Raw genomic sequence first — 14,196 nt, 5'->3', positions numbered from 1 at the left:
TTTTCTCGAGCTTCTTCTTTCTTCGTTTCTGCCAAATTCTGAAGGATATATGTATATATATATCCTAATGCATGTCTAAGCTACGTGTCTTCTTTTCACATATTTCAGGCGGCGCTTGGGCGGTCCAGAATTACCGCACGGGTGCGGGATGTTCTGCCCAAATATTTCCAGATTGCGCATTGGCGCTCGGGCGGTCACAAACTACCGCCCGGGCGCCGCACCTTCTGCCCGAGCGCTTAACTTGTTATGCACTGGCGCTCGGGCGGTCAAAAACTACCGCTCGGGCGCCAGACTCTCTGTCCAAAATCCATTCTTGTGATGCATTGGCGCTCGGGCGACCCTTTTCTACCGCTCGGGCGCCAACAGTTCTGTACAAAATATGCACCCTTCATATGCTTTGGCCAATCTGGTCTCAGAATAGCCCGTCTATAATCATATCAGTTCATAATCAATAATCTCACGTTAACAGAATCAAAATCTCGGGCATTACAAGAGAAGTCCTAGGGTGATCTATGGGAGACCGAGCCATGGCAGGTTCGTTCGGTTTAGGCTGAGGACGCGGTTGAGTATGGAGATCAAGTAGTGTGGTGGAAAATTTTTACAGCAAATTACAAGGGTCTGATCGAGAGGCGTGGGGGCTTAATGTTGGTATTTTATGGTCTTTTAAGTGTTTATTAAGTGTAGGAAAAAGTTGGGAAAGGTTTGGTCAAGTTTCGGTTCGATTCGGATTAAAACCGGGACATCGGTCCAAGTTTTAAAACGAATCGAATAAGTTTGGTGTTGGGCTTGATTTTTCGTCTAGGAATGCTTAGAATTATGTTTTGGGACATTTTAAGGAGTTGGGTAAGCTTCGGGTAAATTTTAGAGATGCATGGGTAAAACGGTAATTTTTGGGTGTCCAGGGGCAAAATGGTCATTTTGCACTCGGGGTGAGATTTTGGTCTTGTAAGCGCCTTGAGAACAAATTTATGATATTTTAAATGTTTATGCACCATGATTCACGATTTTTAAGATTTTATGAAAATACACGTTGCATGTTTGAATTTAAAGAAAATTGCATTTGTGCATACTTTTTATAAGTGATGTAAATGATGATGTTTTGAATGATAGGAATTAGTTGTGGCTATCGAAGTATATGTAAATATTTAAGATGTATATGTAAATGGTGATGATGAGGCCTAGGCACAATGGATGGGTACTCCTGTCACTAATGTCCGACAGCCGCCGGGTACCATGGTTCTATGTATGATGGATCCATCGTAAATAATGATATACGATAGTCACCTCTAATGAACTGAATTCACCTATGAATGATAAATGATGAATGATGATTAACGATGAGCCGTTTTGACACGTCGCGATTGCGTATAACACGTTTACACTAAGCTTTTAAAGTTCATTAAAGATATATTGATTATGATATTTTTCACTGCTGTGTGCCATGTATAGGTATTAATTATTTATGGTACAGGTGTGTTGAGTCTTTAGACTCACTTGACGTGTGTGATGCAGGTGAGTTCGATGTCGAGGAGACTGGAGGTGCTGGACTCTGAGCTAGCAGACCTGGTGGACGACACGACCCAAGGACCTTATGATTTTCCACACATTTATGATTTTATGTTATTAAGAGGATATGAGTATTTTATACGCTGTTTATTTTACTGCTTGATGTTAGGATTTTACTCGTTTTTTTTAATCCGCTATATTTTTAGTGATAATTGTTCGATAATTTTTAAGTGATGTTTTAAGTAGGTTTGCATGCATGATTTATTTAAAAATGAGAGCTTTTTTTTAAAAAAATTCCGCACTTTGAAAATGGTAGACGTTACAATATTAATTTGGATTATGGTTTGAGAGATATCATTAAAATATTCGATCTCATCAGATTTTCAGCTTGACTTAATTTAATTTCCTTCTCGTCAAATCTCTCAAATATGTTATAAAAAAAACAAGTTTTTCTATTATCACAATCAAGATTGCTATCGCTTCCCAAACCCAACATTGTATTAAAAAACAACTTTAATTAATAATTATTATGTGATAAATAAATAAAATAGTTATTTTTTATATTTAAAATTATTAGTGAAATATCTTACCATTTAAAAATCTATCATTCACAACCAGTATGAAATTATATTTTCAAAACCTCAATTGAAAGTAGAATATAAAAGTAATAGATGATAGATACAAATATTTGATTTGATCTATTCTTTGTGTTCTATTTGATTTAGAAAAGTAGTTAACTTGTACTAAAAATTATATACAGCCATAGGAAAATTTAGAGTTATCCATTCAACACATTATAACTCATTCAATTGATTATCAACATTTTTTTCACAAAAACTCTTATTAGACAGTCTCATAACACAATTTTGCGAGGCATATTATCTATTCAACTCGACTCATGAATATTACTTTTCGTTGTAGATATGAGTCTTTTCAACTCGTCTAAATGATATAGATATATGAGACTTTCGCACAAGAGACCAACTTTTTTCTTTATCATATGTATTTATCGTCAAATAAAAATATAAAATTTCATTTAATTCATCACTTAAAACATGGGATAATAGAGAACAAGAGTAGTTTAACATTTTCACATAGCAAAATGTTGTTAAAAATGCACACTTTATGATAGATTAATTGACATATAATATAAACAGAAATATATAATAGATAATTTTAGAGTTATATTGTTATCACAATTTTTCTTTTGAATTTTACTGAAACCTTATTTGAAAGTTTAATATCAAATACACACTCACATAGATTTTTTTTACATAAATCAATGTAGATATTTGTAATATTTATGTTTTTGCCGTGTCTACACACATGACACAACACAAATCTAATTAATTTACGTCATCTATACTTCCTGATAAATTATATATAATTTGATGATACCAAAATTTTACATTGAGTTCAGTCTGGAAAGCGGGTCTTCGAATTTCTACGGCTGAATGGGTCGGATCGGAATCCAGGGTTCTGCACAGACGAAAATAGGGCTAGGGGGCACCGGGGTTTTGTGCGGCATGGTCCCTCCGATGCTTAAGTCAGTACACGGAGAAAACTTAAGGGTGAAATGTGATAGTGTCATATGAATGAGAGAGTGTGAATGAATAAAACCATAGCATATACCTGATATTTATAGAGGAGGGTTTACTTACCTTGCTGGCTTAGGACTCATGCCGAGATAGAGTTCTGCCTGGGCAAGGAGACTTCAAACACTAGGACTCTATCCTGACGGCGGCTAGGATTCTTGCCTTATCCTGGCAAGATTCACCCGAATCTCTGATTTATCGGGACCCTCATCTATCTTCATATCCTTTAGTTGCGTTAAAGCTCACGGTTACAATCATTTTGATGGGCTCGGGCTGTCCAGCCCCTTCATGAGCTTGGACTCCTAATAGTGGGCTCGGAATTATGGGCTTCGACTCCAAATAGTGGGCTTAGATCCGCCGAAGTGTACAAATTTAGGGGGCTATTTAGTCTAAAAGAAGTATGAAGTTTAGACTAAGAAGTCTGGTTGGACTTCGAGCCCTTCTCCTTGTGTCCTTCTTTCCCTATTTTTATTTTTTATTATATATTTTTATTAAATTTTTATGTATGTTTTTCAATTCCCATGTGGCATATCGAACGGTCCTAGAGTCGATCTGCGTGAAGCCCAAACGGATGGCTAAGATTTTCTGACAACTCAAATTCCAAGGTGTCGGTATTTCTGCCCGAGAGAATCCGGACCCTTGGTCTTAAGTGATCAAACTGCTGTCATGAGGCTCGTGCCTCCTATAAATATGGGGTCTTCCGAGTTCATTTTTACGTTTCTTTCATCAGAGTTGTTACTTCGCTGAAATTCCGAGCGAATTCCCGACTAGCCACCTTCGTTTCCGAGCCCTTAAAATCCAACCCTTTATTTATTAAGTTTATTCATTCTAACTTGGTATTTAGGTCTTAAGATGTATTCTCCTGATGAGTCAAATATCCAAGAGCTATTATACTACCTAGACGAGGCCTTGTCCCCTATAGGCGAGTCCGAACCCCCTAGATCCGAGCTAGGGACCTCTTCATCCTTAGAAGACGAGGAGCGGAGTGGTGGTGAGTCCGAAACACACAGGAGAGCAGGATAGAACATGAGACGAAGATCTGGAGTGCGAAGATCGATCACAAATAGGAAGAATGACGGATTAGGGGACAGAGACGACACTTCGGATTTGTCATCTATTCTTTCACTTCTATATTTTACTTTGTTGCGATGTCTAAAACTTTAAACATGTTTTGTTTTTATTTAGAATTCATCATGAACTAATTTTCTAGTCTAGAGAATGACGTAGCTTTGTTGATACGATGATTTGACGCGGCTGTTTATTTGATTGAATTTTGTTTGGTTTAATTGTGTCTCTTTTTTTATTCACTGCAATTTACTAGCCATAAATTGTGTGTTGTTTGATTAATTTTTCTACAACTCGAGAGATAGATTAGGATTATAGATCATTAGAGACACATCGTTGAATGTTTATATCGTTCGAAAGACATATAACTTTAGCGAAGCTTAATGTAAAAACATTTGCATTTATCAATGAAACTTAGATTTTTATTAGGAATGTTTGAATCGAAGTTTTATTGATACAATTTATTCGTCACTTGAAAAATGGGAATAAAATAATTAAGTGTTCTTTGTCATTAAATAATTGGAATTCATGAATATAAATTCAATCGGGAATAATTATCGTGGAAACTATGTGAAATCGTTCCTCTAGATATTTTCTCTCAATGATATTTCTCCATTCAATGTTTAGTTTAGTTATTTATTTGCAATTAAGTTGTTTTTAAACAAACCAAACCTCTTTTAATTTTTCTAAATAAAGTCGAGACTATTTTAATTACTAGAATTGATATACGTTTATATACACACTCCTCGTGGGATCGACACTTGTACTCAAAATACATTTTGCTATAATTTTACGTCATGCGCTTGCGAGCAATAAAAAAAACATGCAACAAGTTTTTTGTGCCGTTGCCGGGGAGTGTCAAAATTTAAATTCATAGCAGTATTGTTACTAATTAGTCTAGATTTTAATTTAGAGCTTTTTATTTTACATTTATATTTATTGAGTTGTTCATTTTTTCTGCTTGACAGTGCATGCTAAGATCGCAAAGCCCCAACTTGCTTATTTTTTATCCGGAGATCGAAAGAACTGCGAGAATATTAAGAAAAGTAAGAAGAGAAGAGATCCAAGCAATGGCTGAACACAAAGAGAATGACAGACAAAACTTGCCAGAGACTATACCTATCAGAGATCACTTCCGACCGGTGATCAACAATCATTACTCTGGCATTGTTCGAGGGATCATTAACGCCAATAATTTTGGGTTGAAACCTGCTCTTATCAATATGGACTGCTACTTCTGATCCTCACGTTTATCTGAGGACTTTCCTGGAGATCACGGATACAGTAAAAATTAATAATGTTCATGATGATATTATTAGATTGTGTTTGTTTTCATTTTCTCTCAGGGACCAAGCAAGAGGATGGCTCCAATCGCTTCCACTAAGGAGCATCACAACGTGGCAAGAGTTGACAACAAAGTTTCTTTCTAAATATTTTCTCCCTGCAGAGTCTGCACAGTTGAAGATTAAGATTAGTAATTTTAGGCAGAACGACTTTGAGTAGCTTTATGAGGCGTGGGAAAGGTATAAGTGTCACGCCCCGAGCCCCTGTCCGCGGCTGCGTGACTGCACAATGGGCCCCTATAGAAACTACTTCGTATTCGTCCTTACTTTACGAAAATGATTAACCCAAGTTGCTATAGAAGTCCATTGTAAACCATTATAAACCCATTTTAAATCCTTCATTTTTAAGATGTGGGACAAGGATATCACAATCACCCCTCCTTTAGAACGCGACATCCTCGTCGCGGCCTGATCTAAAATGTCACACCCTCACTCTATACTTGACATGATTACAATAATCAAAATAGGGTTTGAATGATATATCTATATTATGAAGCAATTCAAACAAGGGACATCAATTCGACAGTTTATAAAAATTTTGGCATGATGTCCCTACATTCTTGTAAAAGCCAAAAACTCAACTCAAGCCACAACATCAACACGTGTATACAATCGTATTCTTACATACAAACATATTATGCATCATTATACCCCTAGACATAAACATTGTAAAACTTGTTTCAAACCCATACATTAAATTCATTATAATACATATGCGGAAGCTATACAATAAGAAGTCCCGGTTCTTGTCGAGGTAAGGCACGTCACAAGCATCCATTGGAGAACCGGCATCCTACGTCTCTTCACTACCTGATCCTGTAATACATGAGCTACGTGAGTTTATAAAACTCAATAAGTTGGCACTTGTACATATCAATATGCGTCGAAGGAACATATATATCAAGTCGTGACAACAATGAAACTTTAAACCATGTCATATCATAGCATATATTCATGTTATTTTTGTACTTGAGCCTCATTAGTTGACCTGTACTACTGTGCTTGCTTTATTATATAGCTACTACTGTGTTGGACGTCAGGGAGCAACCATTGGCAACCCCACGCCCCATGAACATATATTGGCCAATAGCTTTGGTGGACTTAAAACCACCAATGACGTCAACAAGCTCTATTTCACGTAAAAATCAGTCCTTTTCCTTTCATGTTCATGACATAGCACCCATCTTCAATATTCATGAGTTCCTTACATATTTAATACATAACAATGGAATATGGTGTTATGTTTTCATCAATAAACATACTAACAATGTAAATATAGCAATAGAAAATGAGAAGCATTTGAAATTCATAATATTACTCATGTATTACTTCAAGAACATGCCAACTTACTGTCCAAGCGTCAGAACACTGGTTTGAGACGATGTTTCTTGTTCCTATGCTGTCAAACATATCATTAATTCAATTACTATATCTATTCTAGGTGAAAATCACTCCTCTACATGTAGAACACTAAAAGAGAAGAAAACTTACACCTATATGATGTCCTTGTGATGGAGAACTAAGTTCTTACCTCAAAGTGATGAAAGGAATGAAGAAAGGGTATTTTGGAAGAAACTTTCTTGATTTCCTCTCGAGCTTTGCTGTGAAAAGGTTTGGAAAACTGATGGAAGTGCTTAGAAAAGTCGAAACTTATCTTCTTATATGAAAGGTGGCGCTCAGGCGGTCATTTGCTACCGCTCGCGACCGCCCGAGCGCAAAACATTCTGTCCAAAATTAAGATTTTTCGTGCAGGGGCGCTCGGGCGGTAAAATCCTACCGCTCGAGCGCCACCCATTCTGCCTCTACGCATTGGTTCCTCAAAGATTGCTCTAGAAACGTCTTTTCCCTTCATAATTTGAAAAAGTGGTAAACAGGAAAGTTGTAGATCTATTTCTTGGCTTGAATCTCCCACTGGTTTCATGTCATTTGGAGTTTGAGTAAAAAGTTATGCCTATTCTCCCAATATCTGTCATTGTAGGAGTGACGATACACACGACCCACTTCGGGGCGCTTTTGGCTTGTCTTCCACAATGATTTGGACAAAACTAAAAACGTGAAAGTTGTAACCTTATATCTTAGCTTTCTAATGGTTATGGCCTCACACAATTTGGATGAATATTCCAATGATTATGTTAAAACTCGTAAGAACTACCATATTTTCATCTCATTTCCTACCAACTTCATTACACTACTTCTACCTACACATCTTACCATCACTATTTAAACACATATTCATTCTCAATACACCCTGGACAATATAAATATCATGTTCAATCTCAATATTGGTACCTAAATCATCACGTGAAATCTAATGAGCTAAATAACTACATAATAAACGACATAAACGCATTATTATCATTTGTACGAGTAACCGGGCATTACAATTCTCCCCTCCTTCAAAGAATTTCGTCCTCGAAATTTGACGTACCATATAGTTCAAGATATCTCTGTTGAATCTCGTCCTCTTGCTCCTAAGTTGCCTCTTCAATTGCATGATTACGCCATAACAGTTTAACCAAGGGTATTTCCTTGCCTCGTAACACTTTTGATTTCCATCGAGGATTTGGATCAGTCGTTCTTCATACGAGAGATTTGATGCAATCTCCAATGGTTCATAATGAAGAACGTGAGAAGGATTGGCCAAATACTTTCGTAGCAAGGAAACATGAAAAACATTATGAACATTTGATAAGTTCGGTGGTAAAGCAACTCGGTAGACCCTGTCTCCTATTCTTTCCAAGATTTCAAATGGACCGATATATCTTGGACTCGATTTTCCCTTCTTACCAAAACGCAAAATGCCTTTCAATGGTGATATCTTTACAAATACATGGTCACAAACCCGAAATTCCAATCGACGACGTCGCACATCAGTATAACTCTTCTGTCGGCTCTGGGCAGTGTTCATTCTTTCTTTGATCTTGGTTACCAATTCGGCTGTCTGTTGTACCAATTCAGGGCCTAATAATTTCCTTTCTCCTATTTCATCTCAATGTACTGGAGATCGACATTTTCTACCATATAAGGCAGGTTATGGTGCCATTCCGATACTTGACTGATAGCTATTGTTATATATGAATTCAGCCAACGGTAGTTTACTGTCCCAACTACCTCGAAATTCAATAGTACAAGCCCTCAACATATCTTCTAAGATCTGATTCACTCGTTCTGATTTTCCATCAGTTTGAGGGTGGAATGCTATACTAAATGCTAATCGAGTTCCCATAGCATGATGTAAACTCTTCCAAAATGTAGACGTAAATTTGGGATCTCTATCAGATACAATGGACACTGGGATGCCATGAAGTCTCACTATCTCTTGGATGTATTCTTCAGCATATTTATTCATCGTGTATGTGGTCTTCACTGGAAGAAAGTTAGCTTATTTCGTAAGTCGATCCACAATAACCCATATAGCATTGAACCCTCTTTCTGTTCTTGGCAAACCAAGAATGAAATCCATCGTGATGTGTTCCCATTTCCATCCAGGAATAGTCAATGGTTTCAAGAGTCCTGCTGGTCTTTGATGTCCAGTCTTGACCTGTTGACAAGTTAGACATTGTGCAACAAATTGATCAATGTCCTTTTTCATACCTGGCCACCAAAATAATGGTTTCAAATCTTTGTACATTTTTGTGCCTCCTGGATGGATCGAATAGGGAGTGGCATGAGCATCAATAAGAATGTCATTTCTGATCGTTCCTTGCTTTGGCACGCACAACCTCCCTCGATATGTCCATATTCCTTCTCCATTCAATTCATAGTTCAAATTTCCTTTTTCTTCATCTCGCGGTCTCAGTTGTTGTAATTCAGTATCTGTATTTTGTTCGGCCTTGATTCTGTCTGCAAGCGTTGGTCGAACCATAAGAGATGATAACTGAATTGCAGCTCCCTTTGGAATAACATCAAGCTTCAAGTTCTGCAAATCCTATAGGATTTGTTCTTGTACATGCATTGCAGCAATAGAACTGGACTTTCGACTTAACGCATCTGTAACAACATTGGCTTTACCTGGATGATAGTTAATAACACAATCGTAATCCTTCACCAATTCCAACCAACGTCGTTGTCTCATATTCAGTTTCTTTTGCGTGAATAAATATTTCAGACTCTTGTGGTTCGTGTAAATTTCACACCGTTCACCATACAGATAATGGCGCCATATTTTCAATACAAATACCACTGCTGCCAGTTCTAAATCATGTGTGGGATAATTCTTTTCATATTCCTTCAACTGAGGCATAAGCAATCACCTTCCCGTGCTGCATTAAAACTGCTCCTAAACCTTGTTTCGAAGCATCACTGTATACCACAAAATCTCCTGATCCTTTTGGAATAGCAAGGACCAGTGCTGATGTCAATTTTTCCTTTAACTCTTGAAAACTGCGATCACATTCTTCGTTCCATACAAATCTCACATTCTTTCGTGTTAACGCAGTCAAAGGCAATGCTATCTTAGAAAATCCCGCTATAAACCGACGGTAATAACCAGCTAACCCAAGAAAACTACGTACCTCGGTAACTGTGGTAGGTCGTAGCCAGTTATTAACAGCTTCAATCTTGCTTGGATCCACTGATATGCCTTCTTTTGAAATGATATGACCTAAGAATGCTACTTGTTCAAGCCAAAATTCACATTTCTTCCATTTGGCATATAAATGTTTGTCCTTCAAAGTCTGCAAAACTAATTGCAAATGTTCTCGATGCTCCTCTATAGTTCGTGAGTAGATGAGAATATCATCTATAAATACAATCACGAACTTGTCTAGAAATGGCTTGAAAATTCTATTCTTTCAATCCATAAAAGCTGCTGGTGCATTTGTTAGTCCAAATGGAATTACAAAAAATTCATAATTCCCGTACCTGGTTCGGAAGGCAGTCTTTGATATATCATCTGATTTTACTTTTAATTGATGATAGCCTGATCGTAAATCAATCTTCGAAAAGATAGCAGCTCCTTGTAATTGATCAAACAAATCATCAATTCTGGGGAGTGGATATTTGTTTTTAATTGTCACTTTGTTCAACTCCCGATAATCAATATATAAACGAAGAGTACCGTCTTTCTTTTTCACAAACAAAACAGGTGCACCCCACGGTGAAAAGCTCGGTCTAATAAACCCTTTATTAATCAACTCATGTAACCGTTCTTTCAACTCTTTCATTTCTGTAGGAGCTAATCGATAAGGAGCTTTAGAGATCGGATGAGTTCCTGCCACAACATCAATTACAAATTCGATCTCTCTATCTGGGGGTAAGCCTGTTACATCATCAGGAAATACTTCTGGAAATTGTGTGAGGTGATAACCATTAGAATGCTAAGATATAATGCTACAACTTTCATGGTTTGGGTTTTGTCCAAATCATTGTGGAAGATAAGCCAAAAGTGCCCCGAATTGTGTCGTGCATACCGTCATTCCCTCACTAGCACGTGTTAGGAGAATATGCATAACTTTTTACGTAGACCTCCAAATGACATGAAACCAGTTGGAGATACAAGCCAAGACATAAGTCTAAAACCTTCATGTTTACTACGTTTTCAAATTATGAAGGGAAGAGCTGTTTCTGGAGCGATCTTTGATGAAGCAGTGTGCAGAGGCAGAACATGTGACGCCCAAGCGGTAGAAAATGACCGCCCGAGCGGTGGTGCACAAAAATTTCATCTTATGGGCAGAATGTTTGGCGCCCGAGCGGTAATATATTACCGCCCGGGCGTCGGTGAGTATATTAAAGGATAAACTTCGAATTTCTAGCCATCTTTATCAGTTCCTCAACTCCTTTAGCAACAAGAACTCGAACCAAATCAAGAACCCTTCCTCCCAAAAGCTCTTTTCTTCTACTTCTTCATCATTTTGAGGTAAGAAGTTAGTTCTCCATCACAAGAGCATTCAAGAGTCGTAAGTTTTCATCTCTTTTGGTTGTCATACATGTAGAGGAGTAAATTTCACCTAGTATAGACATAGTAATTTAACTATTGATATATTTGACAGTATAGGAACGAGAAACATCAGTCTCAAACCAGTGTTCTTACGTTTGGATTGTAAGTTGGCATGTTTTTGAAGTAATACATGAGTAATATTATGAATTTCAAATGCTTCCCATTGTTTATTGATATATGTACATTGTTAGTATGTTTATTGATGAAAACATAGCACCATATTCCATTATTATGTATTAAATATGAAAGAAACTCATGAATATTGAAGATGAGTGCTATGTCATGTACATGAACATGAACATGAAAGGAAAGGAACTGATTTTTATATGATATATAACTTGTTGACATCATGGGTGGTTTTAAGTCCACCAAAATTATTGGCTTATATATGTTCAGGGGGCGTGGGGTTGCCAGAGGTGCTCCCTGAAGTCCAACACAGTAGTAGTTATATAATAAAGCAAGCACAGTAGTACATGTAAACTAATGAGGCTCAAGTACAAAAATGAACATGAATATACGGTATAATATGACATTGTTTAAAGTTTCATTGTTGATCACGACTTGATATGTATGTTCTTTCTATGCATATTGATACGTATAAGTGCCAACTTATTGAATTTTATAAACTCACGTAGCTCATGTATTACAGGATCAGGTAATGAAGATACATAGGATGCCAGTTCGCCAATGGATTCTTGTGACGTGCCTTACCTCGACAAGAACCTGGACGTCTTATTGTATAGCTTCTGCATATGTATTATAGTGAATGTAATGTCAGGGTTTGAAACAAATTTTACAATGTTATGTCTATGTATATAATGAGACCAAATATGGTTGTTTATAAGAATACGATTATATGTACGTATTGTTGTTGTTGCTTGAGTTATTGGTGTTTACAAATTGTAGGGACATCATACCAAAATTTTTATAAACCTTCAAATTGATGCCCCTTGTTTGAATTGTTTAATAATATAGATATATCATTCAAATCCTATTTTGATTATGGTAATCATGTCAAGTATAGAGCAAGGGTGTGACACTTTAGTTGGTATCAGAGCCCACGGTTCTTCGACAGGAAAGACACTGCACTTCATCCATACATGGGGAACTCGGCAAGTAAGTATCTTTATATCCCATAGTTTATGCTAAGTTATGTGTTTCTACGTGACCAATATGTAGGTTAAGATAAAAGACCATGCCACCTAAACGTAAGGTCCATGAAGCAGAGTCATCTAAGGGCAAGGCCCCAGCAGTCGAAGGTGAGGGCAGTGTGCCACGACCTATAGTGACTTTGCTTAATTGCTCCAACAACAAGCGAAAGTCCATGGGGAGCAGATACAACAATTACTTGAGATGCAACGGACTACTCATGAGCAGACACACGCACAAGCCATGATACCTAGACAAGGGCCTAGTCAAACAGATGTATATGACAAATTTCGACGTCTGAATCCTCCTGAATTCATGGAAAGCACTGATTCGGCAGTAGCAGAAGAATGGATTAAATCATTGGAGTCCATCTTCTGCTACCTACACATGGAAGATGCAGACAAAGTAACTTGTGCCATCTTTTTATTAACAAAACATGCAAGAATAAGGTGGGAGAGTGCAAGGGTAGCGTTACCTACGATACCATTGACATGGGAAACTTTCCAAACCGTGTTTTACAACAAGTATTTCAGTAAAGATGCACGAGCTAAGAAAGCTAGTGATTTCCTTAATTTGAAGCAAGGAACTACGTCCATGACTGAATATATACTACAATTCGAGGCTGGGGTCCAATATGTACCATATATTGCACAGGATGACACAAGTAAGGGCGAACACTTCATGCGAGGACTTCGCTATGAAATTAAACGAGATGTACGAATGTTGAAAGTTGTTACCTATGGGGAGATAGTGGAAAGAGCACTTATGGCTCAACATGATGAACAAGGCATTGACAGAGACAGACAACAGCGAAGGCAGCAGTACTTTCAAAGGAGCCAAGCAAAAGGACAAAGCAAAAAGACCGATAGTAAAGGTACTCGACCAGAGGAACCCCGTGATAATGGTCCCCCTCCACGGTAAGAACAAGACAGACCACCTTGTCCAGAATGTATACAAGGTTTCAATGTTTGTTATCGTTGCAAAAAGCAAGGTCATCTCACCAGGAATTGTCTAGAAAGTTCTGAGAAAGTACATGGACGCCTTTTCTCCATGACCAAAGGGCAAGTGGATGCGGATACATCGATGATCACTATTATGTTCTTGATTTCTGGTATTACTGCTATTGTTTTTGTGGGGCCCTTAGCTCCTAATCGTTATTACAATGCAATCTGAATAGGGTTAGTTACTTACAGCGGAAAACGAGTTTAAATTTTCTTTACAATGAACCCAAAATATATTATTTGAATACTAAAAATAGTATTTCATCTCATATCATAAAACATGCCCACACGTAATCAAAGCCAACCACATACGAACAATCATATCCTCGGGACATTCCACGGTATATAGATACATATACATATATACTGGGATAGACCACTAAATCTCAAATCAACCATGACTCCCTCCAGAAGTACCATCTCCGATCTCCTGATATCCTATCGTACCTATCATTGTCAACATACAAAGACAACAACAGCCCCCTCTGGGATGAGCAAAGCTCAATCTGAAGCAACCACAATATATACCACAGATATCTAAACAATGATATATGATATGCAATGCATGTATGTCGTAGAGGTATCAGGTCAAATGCCCA

General features: G+C 37.4%; 1 protein-coding gene across 1 annotated transcript; it reads left to right on the top strand.

Annotated features, from left to right (window-relative positions):
- Positions 1-12,839: 12,839 nt before the first annotated feature.
- On the top strand, positions 12,840-13,517 carry LOC142520243 (uncharacterized). The gene has a single exon (XM_075623246.1). It carries the CDS (start codon positions 12,840-12,842, stop codon positions 13,515-13,517), a length of 678 nt encoding a protein of 225 aa, XP_075479361.1.
- Positions 13,518-14,196: the final 679 nt, after the last annotated feature.

The sequence above is a fragment of the Primulina tabacum genome, chromosome 12, assembly GCF_025594145.1.
Source record: "Primulina tabacum isolate GXHZ01 chromosome 12, ASM2559414v2, whole genome shotgun sequence".
In the NCBI taxonomy this organism is placed as follows: Eukaryota; Viridiplantae; Streptophyta; class Magnoliopsida; order Lamiales; family Gesneriaceae; genus Primulina; species Primulina tabacum.
The sequence above is the reverse complement of the archived record's forward strand: the minus strand, read 5'-3'. Positions and strand labels throughout refer to the sequence as shown.

Coding starts and splice junctions, on each gene's coding strand:
- LOC142520243 (XM_075623246.1), top strand. CDS start 12,840: ATGATACCTAGACAAGGGCCTAGTCAAACAGATGTATATGACAAATTT.